Source organism: Alosa pseudoharengus, unplaced genomic scaffold, assembly GCF_046254945.1.
Source record: "Alosa pseudoharengus isolate Yale_2024_CS ecotype anadromous, Long Island Sound unplaced genomic scaffold, YU_APseudo_1.1 YU_APseudo_1.1_scf_13, whole genome shotgun sequence".
Lineage (NCBI taxonomy): Eukaryota > Metazoa > Chordata > Actinopteri > Clupeiformes > Clupeidae > Alosa > Alosa pseudoharengus.
In genome coordinates, this window is record NW_027468598.1 from 4,525,197 (window position 1) to 4,551,087 (window position 25,891).

General features: G+C 46.4%; 2 protein-coding genes across 2 annotated transcripts; both read right to left on the minus strand.

Annotated features, from left to right (window-relative positions):
* Positions 1 to 345: 345 nt before the first annotated feature.
* Positions 346 to 14,226, minus strand: gjd1b (gap junction protein delta 1b). The gene is made up of 2 exons (XM_076281448.1): positions 14,156 to 14,226; positions 346 to 1,192 (listed from the first exon to the last, which is right to left on the minus strand). The coding sequence occupies exons 1-2, from the start codon at positions 14,224 to 14,226 to the stop codon at positions 346 to 348; spliced, it is 918 nt and encodes a 305-aa protein (XP_076137563.1).
* A 4,658-nt stretch (positions 14,227 to 18,884) lies between these two features.
* Positions 18,885 to 25,854, minus strand: nop53 (NOP53 ribosome biogenesis factor). Its single transcript, XM_076281864.1, has 12 exons — positions 25,644 to 25,854; positions 25,285 to 25,367; positions 25,052 to 25,148; positions 23,695 to 23,903; positions 23,544 to 23,599; positions 23,297 to 23,392; positions 23,019 to 23,120; positions 22,155 to 22,325; positions 21,402 to 21,577; positions 19,794 to 19,860; positions 19,627 to 19,703; positions 18,885 to 19,531 (listed from the first exon to the last, which is right to left on the minus strand). Exons 1-12 carry the CDS (start codon positions 25,847 to 25,849, stop codon positions 19,471 to 19,473), a joined length of 1,401 nt encoding a protein of 466 aa, XP_076137979.1. The 5' UTR covers positions 25,850 to 25,854; the 3' UTR covers positions 18,885 to 19,470.
* Between the last annotated feature and the right edge of the window lie 37 nt (positions 25,855 to 25,891).

Below are 25,891 nucleotides of genomic sequence, written 5' to 3' on the forward strand. Positions count from 1 at the left end.
TTCCCTCCCACGCTGGAAATGGGGGAATGCTGAAATGGCTTCAGCTCAGTCATGGCCTCAGTCTCGCACACTTTGAATGATGAATTCAGTCGACACCTTCCCCTGGCTGAGCCAGCCGGTGCCAGTCGCACCATCTTAGGGAATAAGGTGTTTCACAGCTCACTGCCCGCCCATCTACCCCCCTCTGTCACACAGACAATCTTAGCCAAGGCTCCAGTGGGTCTCCTCCATCCACGCCTCATTTTACATTCCGTTATTGCATTCACCCGTCCACCCATTCATCCTGCTGTGTCCATTGCCCCTGACCGCCTGCTTCCCTCCTGAGGAAGGCCCGGGCAGGGGCGCTCAGACGTAGGCCGACTCGCTGGACTGAGTCCTGCCCATGTTGGGCGGCTGGGAGAGGTGGGACATGTCCTTCTTGCGGATCTCGCAGATGGACTTGCGGCGCGCCTGCACGCCCCTGATGGCCGCCTTGATCTTGCGCCAGCCCAGGTGGTTGAGCTCGGCCAGGTTGAGCACCACGCAGATGCCGCTCACGGCGAACATGAACACCAGGAAGACCGTCTTCTCGGTGGGCCGCGACACGTAGCACTCCACCTCCTTCAGGCAGGGGTAGCGGTCGCACTCGAAGATGCCCGGCACGCTGAAACCGTACAGGAAGTACTGCCCGGCCAGGAAGCCGATCTCCAGCGCGTTGCGGAACACCACCTGGATGATGTAGAAGCGCGAGATGCCCTCCTGCCGCCGCACCTTGGAGCTCTTGCTGTGCGTGAGGCCACGCGGCGCGTTGGGGATCTCCTTTACCTCCAGGCAGTCGGGCTCCTCCTTCCCCCCCCCTCCCCCGTCCGGGTGCTGCACCAGGATGCCGTTGATGTTGCGCAGGCGGCGAGCGCCCTCCCGTCCGTAGTCCCGCTCCAGCATGGGGTAGAGGAAGGAGTAGCGGCGCTCGCGCTGCTTGGCCGACTGGTGCACGGAGTAGGTGATGAAGCACAGGCTGGGGGTGCACACCAGGATGATCTGGAAGACCCAGTAGCGGATGTGCGAGATGGGGAAGGCCTTGTCGTAGCAGGCCTGGTTGCAGCCGGGCTGCATGGTGTTGCAGATGAACATGGTCTGCTCATCCTCGTACACCGTCTCCCCCACGATGGCCACGATTAGGATGCGGAAGATCACCACTACTGTCAGCAGGATCCTGAAGTAGGGAACAGTGGAAGGGACAGAGACAAAAAAAATGGAGAGGGAGACAAAAAGAAAAACAGAAAGAAGAGAAGAATGAAATTGGGTGAGAGGAGAGGGGGAGAAAAGCAGAGAAATGCACATTAAGTTTACATCTAGAAGAAGAACAAAAGCTTGTAAAACTGCCTCACAGTTTGCCGAGGCAGCACACAGGAATCTAAGTCAGTGCAGGTAGGCAGGAAAAATAAAGCCGTATTTTTGCTTTTTAATTTTCTCATACCTCTTCTTTTGATCACCTTTGCACTCTGGTTCTAATTCTAGCTGCTTCCATGCCATTCAACCCATTGGTAACCCTCATTGCCAGCACAGCACAGCACAGCTTAGACTGATGTTTCATTTAGTGGTCTCAAGCCTAACATCTCCTCTGCTCACCATAGCAACAGATGAGCAGGAGCCCCTTCTAAGCTATTTCTGTCTGTGTTGCAGAGAGAGAGGGGATGAGGAGGAGAACAAGGAAAACAGAGAGGGGTGTATTTTCACAGTATGTGAATGAACATGCCTTTTACATTAACACCTTGCAGCGTTTCAGAGCCCCCAAGACATCTAAGTGTGTGTTTGGAGACAGAGTACATGGAATCATACCGATTTGTTTTGATTTCTTTTTCATTCAGGCAGAAATAGTCAATATTAAATTGTATGTGTGTGTTTGTGTATGGAAGCATTTGCATGCACAAGAAAGATATTTTCTTTCATGTGTGTTCTATTGTTCTACCAATGTTCTATTTTTAGAGGGCAGTTTTTGTTGTTGTATCTACTTTTGGATATTTTGAAGAGACCAGACCTTCCCTGGCCACTTACCTCTCCCTCTCCTTCTCCTCTCTTTTCCTCTCCCTCTCTCTCTCCTTTCCTCTTCCTCTCATCTCCCTCTCCTCTCTCTCCTCTCCCTCTCCTCTCCTCTCCCTCTCTCTCTCCTCTTCCTCTCATCTCCCTCTCCTCTCCCTCTCCTCTCTCTCCTCTCCTCTCCCTCTCCCTCTCTCTCTCCTCTTCCTCTCCTCTTCCTCTCCTCTCCTCTCTCCTCTCTTCACCTCCTTTGGTTCATCTCATATTTACTTCCACACATTTCTCATGTATATTTAAAGCAGACTCCCTGCAGCCCGCCTCTAGACAGGCAAAGCCTCAGCTGCAGCACTTAACACTCTGACCCCATTCCCATATTTCCCCTTTACCCCTTTTCCACATTCCAAATCCATATTCATATGGTCCCAAAAATTATCTGCCAAAAATGGTGCACAACTGTGGCTGATATGAGTAAGAGAACAAATAAGCGACTCACTAATACATCTGATAGATTAAATAAATCTAATTTGCCAAAATGATGCAAGCTGTTACCATCAACAGAAATGCTGAAATGCTGACAGTTCAAACCGCTTCCTCAGTCACTCACAGGGCACAGGGAAAGGTGTCACGCCAAATAAATATTTGATGCGATTTAGGGCTGTGTTGCCTCTAATCCACCAATCTGAATGGATTTATCAGCAGTGCAAGCTGCATATGGGGACTACTGGGAGGGGTGTGGACGAGCGCTGGAGCTGCAGAGAGCTTGGCACTGCTGGTGCTGCTGCTGGTGATGGTGCACAGGGTGTGTGTGTGTGTGTGTGTGTGTGTGTGGGGGGGGGGGGGGGGGGGGTTTAATCTTGACCAAAGTCAGTTGCAATCTCTGCCTGCATCTCCCATCAAGTGCAGAGGTCACAGCTGATGCTGTATGGAAAGATGAAGGGCACCGCAGACACCTGTAATCTGCAGGGTAGGAATGAACGCATGGGCAGATAAAAGTAAAGGAAAAACAGAGAGGGGAAAAATAATGCTTTTGTCCTTGTTTTGACAGATAATGCGCTTACACTATCCAGCCCTGAGTATTTACAATAGTATCAAAACCCACAGTGCCAAAACAAAGTCGCTCACAAACATGCAATTATCAAGCAGCTGCAGCCTGTGACAGACAGAGCAGACTGGCCTGAGACGAGAGGAGGAGAGGAGGAGAGGAGCAAACTGCCAAATTAATGTTTAAGAAGAATTAGGAACACAATCTCTCTCACACACACATCTCTCTCTCTCTCTCTTTCTCTCTCTCTCTCTCTCTCTCTCACTCTCTCACACACACACACACACACACACACACATTGGGAGAGCGCAAATGCAGCAGAGATTTACCTTGAATTAAAAAAAAAATTAACCTGCCAATGAGGAGAGGGAAAAAACAACATTGAAAAAAAGAGAGAAAATCTCATCAGAGAGAATGAATTATATAATGGCTTTCACACGCAAACCCACAACCTTTAATCTGCACCAGGGCCAATAGAGGGATTCTTGCATTAGGGGTTTTTTAATGCCATCGAATAGCTTTAGATTATCTATGTCCCAACCCCCTCCAACTCCTTCTCTCCGCCATCAATCCCTTCCCTCTCTCATCCCTGTATGTCTACTCGCTCTCTCTCTCTCTCTCTCTCTATTCTACTCCCATTCTCTCTTTCTCTCTCTCTTTTATCCCTGGGATTCGACTCTTTCCTGTGCGTGTGTGTTTTCCCTTTTATCCCTGAAATTCTATCTCTCTCTCTCTCTCTCCAGCCACACACATAAAGATCAGTATTATTTTGCTGTGTTAATCACAGCTCCTGTTAAGGAGAATGTTAACATTAAATGCACTGTCCTTTAGGTAAGGAACAATCTATCCTCATCTGGAAAAAACAGTGTGTGTGTTTGTGTGTGTGTATTTGTCACCAAAATAAATACCTGTGACTGTGTTCCCTCACATGTCAAGCGATTCCCTCACATGTCAAGTGTGTGGATTGGCCCCGGTGCCCTGTTTAGCGTGCCCTCATGCATAGCAGCGATGTTTTGCCGGGCTTCACAGTTGGCAGTGTCACCTACAGCCTCAATTAGTAACAATTAAACACTCAAATCACACCCACTCAAAGGTAGCGAGAGGCTAGAATGCCATCCAGAAACAAAGGCAGAACCTGCAGCTGCAGCAGGGCATGTTCTTAACAGATATGAGCCATTTGCACATCTCTATGTGTACAATGGGAGAACCATTGTGAAGACATGCAGGGGAGCACTGGTGCATTCGCTCTAGTGGGTGTCTGCTTATCACAGGAGCATGATGGGGATGAGGGGTAGCTGATTGGGTCTCTTACCCACATACCCCCTCTCTCTCTCTTTCTCTCTCTCTCTCTCTCTCTCTCTCTCCCTCCCTCCCTCCTCTTCTTCTTGCCTCTCTCCATCTCACTGAAACTCTTCTCTTCCTCCGCTTGTTACCACGGCAACAACAGAGGGGCAGAGAGACGAGAGGAGTGTGTATGAGAGTGTGTATGAGTGAGTAAATGTGTGTGTGCGTGTGTGCGTGTGTGTGTATGTATGTGTGTGTGTGTGTGTGTGTGTGTGTGTGTGTGTGTGTGTGTGTGTGTGTGCGGTCTGTGTCATGAAGAGCATCATTAATAAGGACCTGCAGCCCTGCCTCTCCAGCGCCCTGTGGCCATGGGGGCTCAGTAGCAGGTTGTGTCGCCCATGAGAGCACCAAGCAGCAGCGGCAGCATCCAGGGTAACGCAGGGACAATCACTTACAACCTGCTGCACAGCTTATCCCTCTCCGCAGTCTGCCAGCACTAGCGAGTTAAGGCTGCTTTATTTATAGTAACAGAGCACTAGCGAGAGTGAAAGAGAGAGAGAAAGAGAGAGATAGAGAGAAAGAAAGAGAAGCTTGTCTGCCTTTATTAAGATTTCAATTCTCTGAGGGAAACACACAATTTTTCATCAATTGATCTATCTGTTGTGACTGTATGCTTACTACTCTATCTCTGATGTGTGTGTGTGTGTGCGTGTGTGTCAGTGCGTGTGTGTCAGTGCGTGTGTACAGACATTCATGTGTGTGTGTATGAAGGGTAGAACCCTTTTGCCACATCAAGCCTACATGGCTACGTTCATTACATACATTACATAGACACACTCACAGATATAACCAGAAATGGAAAAAAGAGAACACACACACACACACACACACACACACACACACGCACACACACACAGGACATGGGCTGGAAATGGAAAGACCCTTCTGTCCCATGTTTCTCTGCCAGGAACAGTGCCACCTCATTCTCACCAGGCATGCATACCTCCTCCACACACACACACACACACACACACACACACACACACACACACACACACACACACACACACACACACACACACACACACACACACACACACACACACACACTGAATGAGTTCTGTGAACTCACTGACCACCATTTCTCAATGCACTGTGATAGATAGATAGATAGATAGATAGATAGATAGACAGATAGACAGATTTATAGATATATAGATAGACAGACAGATAGATAGATACTTTATTGATCCCCAAGGGGAAATTCATATTGATCCATGATAGTTTTGATAAGTAATCTATAATTCAGTATGTGTTTTGGATGTCAAATATCTCTTCATAAGAAAGTCTTTGTTTGCAGGAAAAGTGCATATAAATGTTTATGTTGGAGTGCAAGTTTGTGTGTGTCTGTGTATGCATGAGGGTGTGTGTTTGTGTAAGTGAGTTGTATGTTTGAAGGTGTTGCATAATATGGATCTCTCTGCCTGTCTGCCTGCTTGTCCCTTTATTGTGTTATTCCTCCCAGTCTGGAGATCTGTTGGGATTAAAACTGTGGTCCTGATGCACACTCATGTCTCCAGATGAGTGAGTATGAGTGTGTGTGTGTGTGTGCATACTGTCTGGCCAGTGCTAATTGTTTGCTGGACATGTCAAAGCGGAGTGACCATGCAAGAGAAGCTTTGTTGGCTGTTTGGGTATAGAGAGTGTTGGGGATGTGGCTGTGCTTTCAGCTCTCATATGTTCCCTTCATGCAGCATTTCATAAATGTTAGTTAATCAACAAATCAATGCAACCCTATATGATTGAGAACCCCCCCCACACACACACACACACTCATATTCACACACCATTACACCATACCCCCGAAACACACACACCATACCCACACACCACCCTCCTCCCGTACACACACACACACACCATTTCATCAGTCATCCTACCCAAACACACAGGCACCCCCCCCCCCACACACACACACACCTGACACCACACACACACATTACCCGCCCCCCTACCTACCCACACACACACACACACACACACACACACACACACACACACACACACACACACACACACACACACACACACACACACACACACACACACACACACACACACACACACACACAAATGTCTTCAAATCAGGATTATTGATCTTCCATACAAAACACATAATTTGTTTTAGGTCCTAAGGCACCTAAACAGATTTCAGTGTTTCGGAATCATTTCATCTGCAAATTGTGGTGCATATGAGGTACGTGTACTCGTCCAGTGGATATGCATGTGTGCTGCTAGGGGGTGTGTGTGTGTACTGGTCCAGTAGAGATGCATGTGTGTGTGTGTGTGTGTGTGTGTGTGTACTCGTCCAGTGGAGATGCATGTGTGCGGCTTGGGCCCTTTAAGGGCTTTTCTTTTGGCACTGCGGCTGGAAGAGAGCAAAGAGTGCAGCAGCAGTGAGATTGCAGGAGGCGGAGTGTAATCCAGATTAAAATCTGCCCTTTAGGACAATCCCACAAACGGCAGGAGAGGTTGGCTGGCTCTGCCAATGCTCGGTGGGCCTGCCAACTCACACTCACGGGCACATGCAGGATGCCGCTTTGTGCCAGGTCTGAGGCGCCAACCCCCACAACCGCCTACGCCTGCACGCACGCGCACCAATGTCATAGCCACGCAGAACCCTGTGGGGGGGCCACCCACAGCCACTGAATCACCCAAGATCCTCCTGGGAGCAGCGAGAAGCCATAGTCAATGTCACCGCATGTTGGCCAGCTCATCAGAAGTCTGTGGAGGCCTGAGCTGCTGAGTGTGGTTGTATGAAAAGGTTTACTGCTTGCGGGAGGATTTGTGGAGCATGCTGGAAATGAAGGCCAGAGTGCAATGAGTGCACATTACTGCTGCTGCTGCTGTTGTTTGTGTTTTATTTAAAATAAGTGATCTTGGTGCCTCCTCTCTTCTTCATTCAGATTGTGCATGTTGTGATTAGGACAGTTTGAAGCTATTTGAGTTGACAGTCGTGTGCATGTGTGTGTATGATAGCGCATTGCACACACATTTTGTGTGATTATCTGAGTGCATCTGTCTGTATGTGCTAATGTGTGATAGCGGTGTTACGGCAGCAGCGATGGCAGAGCACTCATTTGGCCTGATGAATGGATGTGCTAACTAGCAGGAGCATAATGTTGGCAGGCCTCAGCGCAGCTCTGGGTATGAGCATGCTGTCAGGCTGGGAGTGCTCTGATACTACAGCACCATGTGTAAGTCTGGGAATGGCAACTTGTGAAAATGTGCCGTCCAATTCGTCTTGTAGAGTCTTTCCACTTCAGTGTTTTTTCTGCTTAATGAATTGTTTGTTGGGAGTATTTAATTATAACTACCCTGTAGAACTACATTTTTGATTGCACTGTTTGTGTGTATGAATTTGTGGGTTTTTAGGTCTATGTTTGTGTATCTCTCTCTCTCTCTCTCTCTATCTCTCTCTCTCTATCTCTCTCGCCATCTGGTTTCACGCAGTCAGGGTTCTTGTATTTGAAAATGACATGTTTATCTTATTTATGTTGCCTGTATGAACATATTTGGTTGGGTTATGGTTAGTTGTGTGCATGTGTGTGGTGTGTGTGTGTGTGTGTGTGTGTGTGTGTGTGTGTGTGTTTGTTGGCAACTTGGCTCTGTCATCCTGTCCTCTCACTTTGAGTCACACACACACAGCACAACAGCTGCTACTGTCAGCCCAGAGAGACAACAGTGGGCACAAGCACACTATTTCATGCCACACACACACACGCGCACGTGCACACACGCGCACGCGCACGCACACACGCACACACGCACACACGCACACACACACGCACACACACACACACACACACACTCCATCTTTCCTCATGATGCATCAATATACTGCAAATCGTTCCAGCTGAAAGAAACTAATTTTCTGTTCTTTTCTTTGTGTCCTGATTCATGTCCTTTCCCCCTTGCCTCATACACAACCCCTCCCACTCTCTCTCTATTGCTCTCTCTCTCTCTCTCTATTACTCTCTCTCTATCAACCTCTTTCTCTCTAGGTCTGCAGGAGTCCAGCAATCACTTGGCTTAGACTAGACTTGGCTGCCAGTTTTGATCTTGTCAGTGCTGAGAGAGAATGGTCACACTAGAGCACAGGGACATGGTGAGATGCTGTGAGAGTGTGTGATATAGTATATCTGAGACAATTTAGAGAATGCATTTCAAAAGCAGACATACTGAATATGACATACTTTATACATACTGAAATGAAACAGATATCTTCACACAAGAAGGTTTACAGATATAAACACCTGGCAGTCAGCTAAACACTTCTGAGCTACCAAACAATCAAGAAAGCAACTACAGGCCAAACAGCCCCCCCCCCCCTCATCCTTATAACAATTCCACTCGTTTTGAAAGCATTTTTAATACAGGTGTACAAGGTCATTTTAATACAAGGTCTGTCCTGTCTTTCTGGAATATTGGGTGTTAAATAAAATGTGTTCCATCCTTTCAGCAAAAATATACATACATCCTCTTAGCATAAACATCCATGATGTAACATAATGTTTATAAGCATGTTATAGCACATAATAAACATTGTACTTCATGGTCAAATGCCTTGCCGTTATTGTCACTCTTCCCACTTCTCTTTCTTCCAGTCTCCCCTCTACTGGGCAATATCCTCTCTATTCAATTTGAACTCTAAATGTCACATCGCTTTCCATTATTCATCTTTTATTCTTTTCCCTTCCCTTTCCCCCCCACCCACCCCCACCCCGATGTTTGTGGAATCTAATCGCTTGTTGATTGTTTACCCATCTGTTTTGATACAAAGACAACAGTCCTTTCACAACCACATTTAATCTTAACGTCATACAGACACAAGGATTGGGTGCCTTAGCATCACACAGGCGTCACCAACTCGAGATGAATAAACGAAGCAGTGAGAACACAACTGCACACACAAAAAGTGGAGGCCAAGCGCCTCTCCTTACACATCTCCTCGGAGGCTCTGCTTCAGCCCCTCACACACTACTGTCCAGTGCAAACCAGCCGACATGCTGACATAGTGGACGGGGGCATGGACAGTCTGATGGACGTATAGATGAATAAATGAGTTTATACTGCACAATGTTCTTTGCAATCTTTCCTGGAGATAATATAATTATATATGGAGGAAATATAATCACAGTGTAAAGCTGTGTGTGTGTGTGTGTGTGTGTGTGTGTGTGTGTGTGTGTGTGTGTGTGTGTGTGTGTGTGTGTGTGTGTGTGTGTGTGTGTGTGTGTGTGTGTGTGTGTGTGTGTGTGTGTGTGTGTGTGTGTGTGTGTGTGTGTGTGTGTGTGTGTGTGTGTGGGAATGCAAATATATGTATATGAGTTAGCTTGCATCTCTGACTGCGCCACTGTCTATTTGACATTTCAGTCACAATTAAGGTCATAGAAAAACTATAGTTGAATGACCTATGGCAAGATATTAAGGACAAACTGGAGACATGAAGAGTAACTCTACAGTAATATAGGCATAATAGTTGGAGGCAGTGTTCTAAACAAGTCTTGCACACCTCAACAAAACAGACTCGTTTTGCCCTCAATTTAGACCATGTCCTTCGCATTGTGTCCTGATTGGTAGTCATGTCCACAGCATTGCGGCCTAATTGGTCATTGTATACTTAGCATTGTGTCCTAGTTGGCAGTCATGTCCTTATTGTGTCCTAATTGGGCTGTTGTATCCTTGGAACTATGTCCTGATTGGTGGTCATGTACTTTGTAAAAATTACTACTTTTAACAAATGGTCATTGAGTAATTACTCTGGAAGTGTTCTTTAAATCTTGGAGTATGCTGCTGACTGTATCTCAGACAGTGCAAGTGTATGAAGACAACATGTTTGTGTGTATATGTCTCTGTGTGTGTGTGTGTGTGTGTGTGTGTGTGTGTGTGTGTGTGTGTGTGTGTGTGTGTGTGTGTGATAGCTGAGGCCTTGTAGGTGTGCAGCAGAAGAGCAGAGGGAGTAGGAGGAGCAGAGGGAGGTTAATTATAGCCCATGTTATTTTGGAAGCTCAGGAGGCCCCTCTGACCCTTTGCCTGGGGCTGTGGTGTGTGTGTTTGTGTGTGTGTGTGTGTGTGTTTGTGTGTGTGTGTGTGTGTGTGTTTGTGTGTGTGTGTTTAGGGGAGGGTGGTGGGGGGGTGCAGAGATCTGGACAGTGGCTGGGGGGGCAAGGTGTTCCACAAACATGCACTGGGTGACACGTTGTTACATAAGCTGATTTTGATGGCGTACAGAACCTATCAACTGATCTTCACAGCGTAAATCTCAAGTCTCATATTAGCCAGCCAGGAAACACATGTCTGTCTGTCCAAATGAACTGAGAAGTGTGACAGTCACCATCACTCCAAATGCCTGCTTTACATTTGCACACATACTGTATGCCTCCATGTAGATACGCATGCACAAACCCAGACACAAACACACAGTAGTGTACGGTCAGCACCTTGAAATACGGTAGTTTGCATAAAGATGACAACAAAGGTTTCTCGACCTTTTCAAACACAAAAAACAAGGCAAACCATCACCCCCTCTTTGCCCCCACTCCCAATCCACAAGCTGTACCTCAGAGCCAGCCAGTATTTGTCCGAGTCCATTTCTCCTGCACTTTGTCAGAGAGATGGGGGAGTTTCCCCGGCCTCCTGAGCTCAGCTCTGCGCTGCTCTGTGTTGCTAGACCCCAGCAGTGGCTGCTGCCAGCTCCCATCAACAGTGTCATCCGTCACGGCACCAGCAGGCCCACCGTACCGCTCAGCACACACATGGCTCATGAGGTAACATCAGCACAAATGCAAACTCTCTAGCAGAATCCAATATCTAAATAAGAGTCACTGAGGGGCAGCCACAAACAGACATACTGGCAGAGAGAGAGAGAGAGAGAGAGAGAGAGAGAGAGAGAGAGAGAGAGAGAGAGAGAGAGAGAAAGAGCGCCAGAGAGAGAGAGAGAGAGTCTATTTTCAGGAAGTGTATACATTTTAATGTAGCCCGTAAATCAGTATACTGTAAGCACCTTCTACATTTACATTTAGATAGTTTTATCCAAAGCAACTTACATTACAGACATCTAAATATGTTGTTTGTAACTGATCTCCCAGTGAACCTTTAGAAATACAACAAATTACTTCACCCTAAAATCAATCATCAGCACTTTCCCTGAGCACCAGATCAACACAGGGCCCTTCTGCTAACGTCAACCTCTGCAGTGGCTGCCATTTGCCATGTGGATTCTAGAGTGTGAGCCCTGTTGCTGAAGTCTGTTCCCTCCAGGGCTTACGCATCCACAGAGGCATTCTTCTTTTCTCACCACACTTTCTGCCGCTCTCCATTTTCTTCCCTGAGAAAGCGCCAGCCCCATCTCACGCTGGAGAGTGCAGCTAAGTAAAGCTACTTTTGGGCTGTCAGGTCATGCTAACCGCTGATGTAATGGCGAGCGCTGCTCTGACTAATGTCTGTGGCGTCTCTGTAATATCTCCTGCTTTGCTGCGTTGTGATAGATATAGGTGTGCGCTGGAGAGGCCCCACTGGAGACTGCTACTCGACCATGAAATGGGTTTCATTTCACAGCCCAAATTTAGAAGGACAGAACCCAGTCGCTTTCTCTTCCAAGAGCCGCTCTCTGGCGGTGGAGAGTTAAACAGTGCCAAGACAGGAGACTCCCCTAGTGACAGGCAGCTTCGCACAAGTGCATCAGACAGGGGGGGGGGGGAGCGCACTAGACAGTTATGTGGGCACTCCTCCCGTACCTCCACCTCTAACAAGGAGAAAATACATTCATCATGGACAGGAAATCAGGAGCAAGGGAGTGAGAAAAAGAATGACTGACAGAGGGAGGGATCGAACTGTGGCTTACTAAATGATCATGTAGGTTATGTGCCACTGCATGCCATGTTACTAAATGATCATGTAGGTTATGTGCCACTGCATGCCATGTTACTAAATGATCATGTAGGTTATGTGCCACTGCATGCCATGTCAATGGACAAGAGTGACAAAAATAACAGATGGATTCAAAGAGGGAAAGAGATAGAGGGGAAAGTGGTAGAGACCAGAATGGCAAAATTAGGACAGAAAATGAAGAAAAGCAGAAGCAAATGATATTATAAGGTATTAATAAACTATATATTAAATGGTATTTCAATATCAATGGAAGCATGTGGAAATGTTTGACATTTACTGCATCCAGGATCAACTCTGTTTCTGTCTTTTTAGTATCTACAAATAATATCTTCTACAATGGCAATGCTGCACTCTCAATTAAAAAGGGAGATGTCCTAAATAACATACTTGCTGGATCAACTCCACTTGAGAACCTGTCTGAGAATCACTGGGCTGTACAGTCAGTTAACCCAGCAGGTCTACACATCTTGTGATGAATGACAATGATTCTGAGCCACACAGAGCTGGTAAGCTCTCTTAATGCAGACCATCGACAAACCGTCATGCTCTCTCCATTAGATGACAGCCAGCAACATGGGGAAGAGGGGTGAGAAAAAGCCCTCCTCAATGGGATCAGACAAGGGGCTTTTACCCATTCTGTTTAATTAAGGATGGAAGAGTGGAGGAGGGAGAGAGGAAGAAAGGGTGAAAGGAAGAGTGGCGTGGAGAAAAAGAAGAAAGAGAGAGAGAGAGAAAGTGAGAGGGGGGGGGAATGGCTGATGGCTGCTGATGTCACATAAGGTCTTGTCGTCTCCCTGTGCAGCTGGAAATACAGGCACAGCAGAAGCTTCCATTTCAGCCAATCACAGTTCAGGATGCTCTGCACTGAAGATTAATGCTAAAGCCCAGCATCTGACCAGCCACTTTGGACAGGGAGTCCCCATTAGTCTACTATTATCATCATAGTGGAAACACACACACACACACACACACACACACACACACACACACACACACACACACACACGCACACGCACACGCACACGCACATTCTTGCCAGCCACTCACACACACATGCAGAAGCATCTGCACATATGCACACTAAAACATGCACATTCATTCACATTCACTTACATACCAGTGCAAACACTCTCAAACATGCACACACACACACACACACACACACACACACACACACACACACACACACACACACACACACACACACACACACACACACACACACACACACACACACACACACACACGAGTAAGATGTTCAGTTTTGCTTAAATGCAGGCGGTTGGCACATAATCTCGTTATTTTCTCCTGTCTTAAACAAAGCTCATTTGGTATGCCCATGGTAAAGACTCACATCAGCTATTCTACACATGCATGCCAAGCCATTTCTAATGCACATAGGAGCCGCACGCATCAACAAGTTTATATAGATGAATCCCCCTAATGTACACATAAGCACGCATGCGCTCACACATACACACACACGCACACATACACACACACGGACACATACACACATACACACATTATGCACACACATACACACGCATGCACGCACACACGCATGCACGCACGCACGCACGCACGCACACACACACACACACACACACACACACGCATTCACACACACACACACACACACACACACAAAAACACACACACACACACACGCACGCATACACACACACAGGACAAACTGATATGTTCAAGGAAACCATTCCCAGTGCACTCCTTTGTGTTGCTGACAGTCATTCAGAGACAGTGGGCAAAAAAGATCTCTTTCTTTGGCCATCACAGGAGAGGAGAAAACACTCCATCAATAGTAGAAGAAACAGCAGACCAGACCAGAGAACAGCTCCTTACCTCCCAATCATAGTCGAGTGCTGCTGGACAGCGGCCTCTAGGAGGCGCTCCAGGATGGTCCACTCCCCCATGGCCAGTTTTCAGCCGGACGCGTCTCACAGGTGCTACTGATGTTGGGTGGTAGACCCTCCTCTGTCCTCTGGGGCTCAGTGACCAGCCCCCCGGGACGCCGAGATCTTCTCCCTGACCAGAGCAGCAGGCAGCGGGTGTGTGAGAGAGAAAGACCACCCTCGGCAGCTTCACTGGGCACCCATGGCTCTCCTCTCCTCTCCTCTCCTCTCCTCTCCTCTCCTCTTCCTCCTTTGCTCTGTACAAGTGGATGGAAAGCAGAAGCAATAAGGGACAGTGCACCCCACGTGCCCCACTGTCCCTCTTCATAAGCATCCCCTCTTCACCTGCTGGAGGTTTAACCTTTGCCCTCCTCTGTTGCACTATCCTCCCTCCCTCCCTCCCTCCTCCCTCCCTCTGTTCCTGTTCTCAGCTGAGCGGCCAGCTGCTCCTTTCACCTTCACTCTTGCAGACGCACCAGCGCTGACCAGCAGCCTGGACGCAGGGGCCTCTTTCATTAAGCATACAGTACATAATTCACAAATGCACACACATACCCATACACACCCACTCTCACACACACACACGCACACACTCTCTCTCTCTCTCTCTCTCTCTCTCTCTCTTTCTCTCTCTCTCTCTCTCTGTGCTTTATCTGGTCTAATCCACACAGCACGTTTACCCGACAGCAACACAGCCAGGCATTATCCTCAAACACAGACCATATACTCTGAGCCAAACACGTAGCGCGCGCAAACACACACACACACACACACACACACACCACACACACACACACGCACGCAAACACACTCTCTTTCATACATAAAGATGGTTGACTTACACACTACCAGGCTATGGGTTCTTCTCCTCAAGTGTTCTTGTCCAGTGGTGGTTGCTGAAGACCAGCTTCTGATGTGCTTTTCCTTACTTCCATTTTCTTTGCCTGTTATGTCCTCCTGGAATTTTCTCCGCTTCCCCTAAACCCTGCTGTCACTTTGTACCACACTCACCACAGTGTTTTGTTTCCCCCCACTGTGTGTGTCTGTCTCTCTCTCTCTCTCTCTCTCTCTCTCTCTCTCTCTTTTCCTCTGTCACTGTGCGTTCCTTTATGGTTCCCGCTCTCCCCCCCTCTCTCTCTTCTTGCGTGCGCTCTCTTGCTCACTTGGTTAGTAATTGCACTTGAGTCCCTGGTTTGGTGGTGCTCAGAAGAAGTCTTCCTTCTCTTTCTCCTTCTCCCTCTCCTCTCCTCTCTTCTCCTCTCTGCTCTGTTACTATGGCTCTGGAATCAGACCTCCCCCATCTGCCTGTCCTTTCTCTCCCTCTCAACTGTCATCATCATTATCCACCCTTTTTCTTCTTTTTTCTTCAGCTGCCACTCGTCTGACTTGGCGTCTCTCTCTTTCTCCGCACCTTCCCTTCCACCTGTCCTTCCTCCCTCCCTCCCTCGATCTCTCGCTCCCTCGCTCAGGCACCCGGCTCGTGCGTGTGTCTAGAGGATTAGCACAGGGAATCACTGCTCTGCTCCTCCCTCTGCCTCTCGCTCTCTCTCTCGCTCTCCCTCTTGCTCTCTCTCTCGCTCTCTCTCGCTCTCTCTGCCTCCCTCCATCTCCCTCTCTCCCTGTTTACCCCTCCCCTCCTCACCTCCCTTGCTTTTCCAGTCCAAACACATCCAGGCTCTCTCTAGTCCTGTTCCTCTTTTATTTTTTACATTGTTACAGTGATTTTCATCCAATCAGTGTGTCGGCGCCTGTATTTCCAAGTCAGCCCTGGGAGCTCTTATAGGAAATAAGAGTTTTTTTGCCCTGGTATTGTCTAGGTGGTGGAGCTGGCTGATTGTCACACTCATGCATGTCTCGGTGCTTCTGCCTTCATTGTGATGTTCATCCCCAAGTGCACAAGGGTTCATTTGCTCGATTGAGCACACGCACAGGCACAGGCACAAGCACAGCCATACACGCACACACACACACAACCACACACAGGCACACATAACCACACACACACATGCACACGACTGTCAGCATAAACATGAAGGCTATACCTCCAATCCCAATTACACATTCACACATACAGACATGCGTGCCATTCACACACACACATGCAAATCCAAGAGAGGGGAGCAACAGAAAGGCTTGAGGCTGTGGAGGACTACTGACTCAAGCAGAGATACAGAGAGAGCCAGAGAGAGAAAGAAAGAGAAGAAAAGAAAAGAAGAAATTATTTCAGTTTTGTCTCACTGTCTAAGCCTCCAGGCAAGAGTTACAAGCATTGTCTTTGAGGAGAGAGAATCAATCTCAGAATGTCTGTTTGTATATATTACTCGTGCCTGTTGGTTATCCAGTGTGACATTAATGTCGACCCACAGCGACTAGCGCCCCGAGCCTGGGAGAAAAGGCAGAAATGTGTGGCGAGTTGGCCGATTCCTCTGCGCTCAGGAAGCCCACTCGTCATGTGGACGTCCCTCTGGCAGGCTGCTGCTCGTCCTCCACGCAAGGCCATCCAGCCCCAGAGCAGGACCTCTCAGCGCGACCCCGAGGAACATCTGGACACCTGGCGGCATTTAACCCCTGCCTGTGCCCGAGTCTCCCGAGTCTGGTTCCACGGGCAGCCTGCCAGAGCCTGCTGCTTCAGCCCCCACACCCCCCTGGGACTCCCGGCCACGGGAACAGATGACCACAGAATGGCCAACGCAAGACTGGTGCAGCCGCGCAGAACACGCTTGCCCACAGGAGCTGCGTATGAAGGCTGGCAAAAGGAAGTTGCACCAGGTGCACAGGCATCAACAGATGGCAGTTGAGAAGGGTACCACACACAATACAGATGTATATATATATATATATATATAAAAAATATATATATATAAAAAAAATGTTAATTTCACTCCTGCAAAAAAGAGAACGGACTGCAAACTGACAGACCCATAGAGACCCAGAGAGGCTTTTACGTCCAACCCAAAAGACAATGAGGATTTACATTCCAACATGTGCCCCTGTAGACTGAAGTCATAACCTTGGCATTGGCGCTGTCATGCATTGCCAGCATGGCTCCACCAAGGCAGAGGGACTTTAATGCCTTGTATAGACACAGCTTGAAAGAGCAGAGGTGAGAGAGTACCATTCCAAGAGTGCAGTCAAGCACACAGTCAAGTGTGGCCACATAAGCAAAGGGGCTTCTGCCATCAGCATACTGTCCAATTCTGTTTCCCGCTCAAGCTGTCCTCCTTGAATACCTTGCATAGACATGTCTGAGAGAGCTCAAGGCTAGAGTACATGGCTGACAGCCCTGTTTAAGTTGGCTCATCTTGGCATGGACGTGCCTGGGGTAGCGTGGGGATTAATGGAGGGGGTTTACCTGACGGGCGCTGGAGATCAGAGGCACTGGGCTGGCAAGCGGGCAGGAGCAGGGCTACCTTTTAGGTAAAAGATTACATTATGAGATAATCAGCTTTACCAGGACTCTCAGCGTTCGCCCACTGTATTGCCTGGGGTAATACTCTCCGGCACGGGTAATTAAAGGTTTAACTAATAGTGGGGGAGGGGGCAATTAACTTCTCCCCTCCGCTGACCTCACTCCACACCATGCATGAAGTCCTCAGGGCCATGGAGGGGGCTTAAGAATGACACTCCATCTTGAGGCTGAAGCAGCTCCACTTCCTATGCTGAGAAAAATCACATACATAGGCTTATTGGCACAACACATACAAGAGGCTTTATATGTCCTCACATCCTGACTGAGTGCACATAGCTTGTCCCGTCACATCCTGAGTGAGTGTACATAGCTGAATGTGACTGGCCCTCAGCAGGGGGGAGAAGGGACAAAAGGACTTAATGGAGGATTGTAGCCGACATCACACCCAGGGCTGAGTGGTTGTTTTAGGAGGGAACTACAGAGCTACAACTAATCCTGCGGAATGGACATAAGGGATGAGAGAGAGAACCAGAGAGCAGAACATAGGAGACACAATAGGAAGTGGAAAGCTGTCCGTCTCACCTGATCTGCCTGATAGCAATCATCTGACTGAAAATTGAATATTGATCTACAAGTGCATTGTGGGTAACCTGGATCCTTTTAAATGGAGAAAACCTAAGTGTCTTGATTTACTGATCAGTCTCACAGAGGTTACAAAATGAGAGTAAATGTTCAACCTACTGAAACCTTTTCTGAGGGTTCAGAAGCTTTTCTGAGGGGTCCACAATTTCCCAATTTAGACCCCATCCCATCTAATTTGTGGCCGATTGTCTATTCATGAGTGTGGAGGGGGGTGGGTCCAGGACACCAGACACCACTGTTGAGCCTTTTAGAGGTGTTCTAGGTGGTCTAATTCAATGAAACATCAATGACTGCTGTGACATCAATGACAACGAACGCTTGCAAAGGTTGCTCTGCTGGTGATTTCTTTTGGATAGGCATTCAGGGTACTGGTAGCACATTGCTGTGCTGTGAAGGTGAGCCTTTAAGGATCCTGTGTATGTCTGACTGCTCCGCAATCTAATCAACAAGAAATAGAGGACAACTCAGTTCTCACATGCTCAATGTCTCCAAAAACAAAACAAAAACATAAATGTCTCAGAATTGTAGTGTCACCCATGGCTGTAACCATTATAATGTATAGATGTGCAATAAAAATGACTTGTAAGCCCTATACTGTCCCAACAGATTGAAGACATCCAAACATCTGATAAGTCAAATACTTCACTTTTATTACCTTTTTGATTTGACATGTCATTACGAAGAAATACAAACAGAACTCATAACACAAGATTGAAAATCTTGACTTAATGTGGGTCTTTAATCGCCTTCAGTGTCCTGGCAGCTGTTTTGACAGGGAGCCATGTAGTTTGAATTAAACACTGACAGGGGCAAATGAAGTGTGATCTGCTTTTTACTGAAAAGTATGAAAACAGCAGCATCATACTAAGGGGGGGGGGGGGGGGGTATTAGACCAGGGCATCTGAGACACAGACACAGGCTCCTTGAACAATAAGAAAACCATGTCTGCACTGATGTGAAATCTCCCATGATTTCTCACTGAGATGAGTGACCGAGTCATGGAAGGAAGGAAAGGGTCCTTGAGGTGAAGCCATCTAATTATCACAATGGCAGAAGGCAAACCACTGGTTGATTAAGGATGGATGTGTTTTAATTTCAGGTTTCTTGGCAAGGACATTGAGTGGTCCCAGATGGTGTGCTCCAACAGCTCATCAGAAAGATCTCCATCCACCGAATAAGCCCAGTCTTGGCTGTAGGTTCATATGCACCAGTCTTTATGTAATGGCCTTGAAAGCTCTCTTCTCCACATACTTGAGCTTGTATTTTCTCTTGAACCTGATATAAACAAAGCAATGTAAATGTTATTTTCATATAAAACAACACTAGTATTTGTACTTCATAGACACTGTCCAAATGTGAAGCTGTCTTACTTGGCTCTTTCTCTGGGCTCAATCATGTTTCTCTTCTGAAAGCTCTTGAAACGGTCCTTGAGTACGCTGCCCTCTGGCTGTAAGACAGTGTTACAACAAAACATGTTGTGAAAAGGCCATAGAACAGCGATATACTTAGTGATGGGACTGTCGGACGACTATCTTACCTTAAGTCTCCGAAGGGAGCCGGCTAACTCATCACTCAATTGCACATCAAGATCAGGATTCTGGAACCTGTGACCAATGAGAACCAAAGTCATAAATGTATTATTGTGGTGCTAGGAGCATACAATGCAATTGAGTAGACAGTGATGCAAAGATCTATGGTGAACTGAACACAAATTTAAACACTTGTTTTCACTCAATTTTTCAGTAAAAGATAAAATACTTTTTCAATGCACATTCAATTCAATGTTTCTCTCAAGATTTGTTATTTAAGAGAAACTATGTAGTTTTGGCAATTTCTTTGCTGTTTTCTCGCTTTTTGCTCACAGGTTTCTCTGCAGAGCTCCCCCTGCAGCCTCAGAATATATGATTTACGACACTCCTCAATCTGTCAGTCTGTCGTTTTCCTCTTCCCTGTTCCTCCGATAACGGTTTACGCACTTTCTGCTTCTTTTCGCTGGCTCTGCCATGATGAATGTCTGAGAAACTCCATCGCTACCTTGTTCTAGCCGGTGCCTAGCGTGTATGTGTGTAGTGCAGTAAAGCAATTCGTTACACTGGTTACTTCCTGACACCGAGTCCGTCGGCCCACCTGCCCAAACTTGCTAAGGTGTTTTTTTCCCGCTCACAGGCGCTAGGGGGAAGCGAGACGGCCACCATTCAACCCGAAAAAAGTAATATAAATCATTCCAATGACTCCGAAGCTTTTAAGGCAAATTAAGTTAAAAAAAAAACCCTGCATAGTTCCCCTTTAAATCTGAGTTAGTGAGAACTTAACCTTCACCAAGACAACACATCTACCAAACGCATCTGAGATATGTTTGAGTACTGACTGCCCACTACTGTTTTACTACTGTCCACAGCCTAATGTTTTTACTACTGTTTTACTGCTACACTGTTTTTCATGCTATATTAGCACACATGACCAATGGCTTCTGCTACAATACTGAATGGCTGTAACCCTATTACCTCAACCTGTTCTTGCACTGACATCGTTTTTTTTTTATAGTTTTTTATATTACCTTGTCTACATTATACTTTACTCTCTTATTCGTCCATATTATTTATGCTGGTCTCTCAAACTTATTCTTGCACTGTTGCACTACTGTTGGACTACTTTTTGCCCCTTCACTATGACACTCACTCTCTTGAGCACCTTACCATGCACACAGAACTACAGGCCAGTCCCGGCCCTGTCTCATGCTTGATCACCCTCAAGCACGCTGTGGATTTTTTCCTTTAATTTATATAGTATATTTAGTATTTAGTTTTATTAGTTTTTCTTACCTTCTACTGTCTGTGTGAGCTGAATGTAAAGGCCATGCACACACTAATAGGCTTTATCAAATTAGTCAACAAACAAGCCAAATCATTAACATATTTTATTCAGAAGGCTGTGTGGTTGGTGTGTTTGAAGATCAATTTGATGGTGTGTACAGATCAGCATGTATGATGATACTTGTAAGTCTCTGGATGCAGCACAGCTGCTCTTTGCTTAGTGGTTCTCTGTGTCTGTGTCTGAGATAGAGAGGAGAAACATGCGTGTGTGTAAGATAGAGAGAGAGAGAGAGAGAGAGAAGCATGCATGTGCTAGAGCTCTGTGGACTCACTTGAGGCGTCCCAGGCGGCGGGGCTGGGTCTTCTGGGCGAGCTGCAGGGCCTTGCGGCGGCTCTGTCTCAGACGGGTGCGCTGGTCACGCTTCTTCAGCTCCAGCTGGATGGAGCGCAGCTGGAAGAGCTGCTGCCGCTTGCTGGTCACCTCCCGCTCCGTCCTCCTCTGCTGCTCCTGTGGGGCCACAGCAGAGACATGGTCAGAAGGACACTCTCTCCACACCACATGTCAGTGCAGTATAGAACCTCTAGCCTGACCACAACAGTGTGTTCCTCAATATCCCTACATGCAAAGACCAGTCATATCTCACTCATTGCTCTCTAGGTTTCATTGGCAGTAAGCACAGTGCCATGCACCTGCATGTCATAGTCCTCACATGGTTATAATGGTGTTAATACTCTACTTTATAAGCAGTCTTGACATTATCATCTATATGATCTAACAAGAAGTACAAGTGCCAATATCCACTGTATGTGCCTGAGCAGTACAACACTGATATAAATATACAATGTGCAACATTGTGTCCCTCAATGAACTGAATAGATATAGATCTGAATAGATAGAACAAAAGAACAGTATACATGTACATTTAGCAGATGCTTTATGCCAAAACAACTTTGAAGGACAAAGTAAGCTAACAATTAAATAATGGAGAATAATGGGAAATAGAAAGCAAAGTAACATCATGCATTTCAGTTTTGTGGGCCATAAAGAGAACAGGATATTTGTACATCAAACATCAATGTTTCACCTTCAGTTTGTCTGCCTTCTCCTTCTTCCTCTGTCTCTCCGTCTTCTTCTCCTGTTGTGAGCTGGAGACCATGCCAGTGTCTTCCTCGTCTCCCGCCATCTCATCAGCCACACCCTCATCCTGCTCCTCTTCGTCCAGGAGCCCTTGAATCTGCTCCTTAAATGTGGTCTCCTGCATGTGCAAGTCAATCAAATGGTCCTGAAGGATCAATCCTTCTACTTTGCTTGAACAATCAGGGTTCCCACTCTAAGTCAAATATAAAATTCAATGACTTTTCCCTGATGAAAAACCTAAATTTCCATGACTTACTAAATAATGAATGGTACGATATACCGACCAATGATTTCCGAGCAGCCGCTTAGCACCCAAGAATCTTTTACTTTTTTAGAGCGGGAGATGAATAAATGGGCATTGAATAAACAAAGTTGGGCTAATCAAGCAAGCACTAAAGCTAATAACCAGACATACACCAGTTCTGAGTGGAAATATTTGTATTAATGTAATCTGGCAAGTAAATGTTGCTACAACAAAATTCCCTGATATTCCATGACTCCCTGACTTTCCATGTCTGGAACAGACTTTCGAAAGTCCCATGATATTCCGGAAATTCCATGAAGCGTGGGAACCCTGAGCGGTTAATGGGCATCATACTTATACATGTGACCAGAACTAACTGCACTACATTGTGCATAGGACTGTTGCCCCAGTGTTCTACATCAGAACAATAAGCTGTTGTGCTGCACTGTGTTGTGCTAATGTAGATTCAGCAATTCATTTATTTGAGCTGTACTCTTCTAGTGTCCTCAGCTATTTTAGCTTAGTGAGCTGAGCTGTATGGTAAAGTTTAAACGGGGGTGGCTATACCTCAGTTGCTAGCTCCTGACGATTCACCGCAAGTTGCCTTTCCAGACGCTCCTCTGCCTTCAGCTTTTTCACCTCTACCTCATGGGCCTCCCGCAACAACTCCTGGAAAGAAAAAAAAACACACACGTCAGATGCTAACTACATGCTAACAACTGCAGTCATTCACAGTCACAAAGCTGATATCACAAACACTATGTTGAACTTAAGACAGTCAACAACAATCATTTTATAAAATGGTATGTGTCCAAAGGGGCAGAGGGTGTGATCGGTAGTATCACCTGATGGGAGAAGAAGTCTGGGTTGTAAGAACCACCAGGTGCAATGACCTCAATAGCTGGAAGTTCTGACGGCCTCTCATTCAGTTTTTCTGGTCGCTGAAAAGAAAACAACAAAATGTTGTCCACGTCAACATCAGAAGCAAATGCAAACAAAAAATACTAGAACATTCAATTTACCCTCTCTATCCTTCCCCCAATCATCAATCAATACCTCAATGCAGTTATCAAGTCTTTCAACAGTGCTCACCTTAACCGGCTTCTTTTTGGTCTGTTCAAGGTAGAAGCCATCTGCTGTCTCTGCGGCTGTAAAATAGGAATGCTCGTCAAACATCAACACCAAAAAAATTCCAAAGCCAACAACCTTCAGTCAATAGAAGTCAATAGAAAAGGCTGCTCACGTTGATCTCCCCACAAGTCGTAGTAGGCCCTCTCAGGGTTGTTATTGGGAACAGTCTTCTCTCGTACTGGCGTTCCGGCTGCGAAGGCTGCTCTGCGGAGTTCCAGGAGCCTCTCTCTGCGAGGCACCACACCTTTGGCTGCCAGCTGCTCTGCCCGCTCCTGCTTGCGTCGCAGCTTCTTGGCATTGGGCTGCTGGTGGGCGAGGATACTGTAGACACAATTGAAGGAGTACAACACAATTAGCTTGTGTGATCTCATGAGCAACATGTACATTTGTACATTTATTTATTTAGCAGACACGTTTATCTACAGCGAATTACATATGCCAATTATATTACAAGAACCATTTCCCCCCAGAGCAACTCAGGTGGTTAAGTGCTCAAAGGCACAATGGTAGAAGCCGGGAATTGAACCCACAACTATTCAGGCTACTGCGTGCTAGCCCAGCTCCTTAGCCACTAGACTACCACCTGCCCCATCAACATCAAGATGGTTGGTCAAAGCATTATATCAGGGCTGACAGGAGAGAAGGTTTCTGATTTACCCCACATACCATTTTAGTCCTGTGAAATGACCAAAAATGCAATCTCACCTCGATTTATCCTTAGTATTTTCATGTGCACTTGCAGACAACATACTGATTGATGCCAAGTGGGTAAAGAAAATGAGATTACAAGACCCCCAATATCACCAGTTTTGCATTTTGTTCCAAATCTAAAAAGTATTTTTTTTTTAATCTTCTACTGTCTACAGTACTACAGTGGAGTTTTTCATATTTTTATACTTATATATATATTTTTATACTTACTTTTTCTGCTGTAAGTGCATGCTGTGTCTGTATGCTACTAAGACATTGAATTCCCCCTTGGGGATCAATAAAGTATCTATCTAAATCTAGGGCCAGCTATTGAACACTACCAAATATATTGGTTATATTGTGTATGCCCTCAGTTCCTAGGGAGCCATTCACACAACGGCCCCCCCAGGTTCCAAGTGTTTGTCTTCACATTTCCGAGGAAATACTGTGAGCGCAAGGATGGAATCATCAATGGGCATGTCTTTCACCGGCTGTACAAGGGTTGCACCAAGTAGCTGCTGGTGGGATTCGAACCTCTGACCTTTGTGTTGCCAGTCCATTCATTTACCAGCTGAGCTACACAAGCCCTATTCAGGTGGTTAATTGTGCCTCATCACCTCCCATTGACAGAGAGTCTACCAACAATTCTTAACAGGCCTTAGTTATAGGCCTTTAGACCAGTGAGTGTAAGTGAACAGAAAAAAGGTTTAGCAGTTTCAATGCAAACAAGACCAGAAAATTGGTGTGAATCGAGAGGAAAAAAATATATAAATGCTTACTCTTTCGGTGCCGGGATGTGGGAGTTTGCCTGAAGTATGAGGTCTACCTTCAGGGGTCGCTTGTTTTTCCTTTTCTTCTTGTCTTCCTCTTCACCACCTACAAAGTACATTAAAAAGTTAATCATCAAAACAGCGCATGCAAACAAAACAAAATGCAGGCCTACCAGCCAGACTGTCCCATGTTTAAATTAATATTACGTTTCAAATTGAGTTATCACCACGTCATTTATTACCTGTAGGCAAACTCTCCTTTTTCTTTGACTCCCCAATGTCCAAAAAAAACAAACTGTCATCTGATTTGTCTGCAATCAATCCCCTGAGAAGCAAAACGCAACCGCATAAGTTAGTTCCAATATTATATGTTAACAACGACAACCTGGGCAAATGTTTGACATCACTTGTGTAATCTGATGGAATGCATTAAATGGATAGCTCGCTAGATCGACATAACATAGAACATAACATGTTGTCATTCTTTTCATGACAATCAAATCACGCCGACATATTACAGCAAACGTGGCTGTCTTAAGTAAAACAAATCAGTTCTCCATCTGGCGTTAAGCTTGCTAACTCTAACTGTGCTGCTGCTCACCCCGTGGCCCTCTCCTGAAGTCGCACGTCGTCCAAAAACTCCTCCACATCCTGAATGTCACTGAATTTATTCCAGTTCTTTTTCTTATTTTTGTTAACACGTTTCTTCCGACCAATGTTTAATTCCGAGGTGTCTGTTGAGCTTTTGAGTGATAAAAAGCCTGGCTGACTTGCAGCCACGCGTTTGTGCTTTCTGGCCGCTGCCATGTTGGTTTTCCTAGAGAAGACAGCAGCAACGGACAGTAAAAA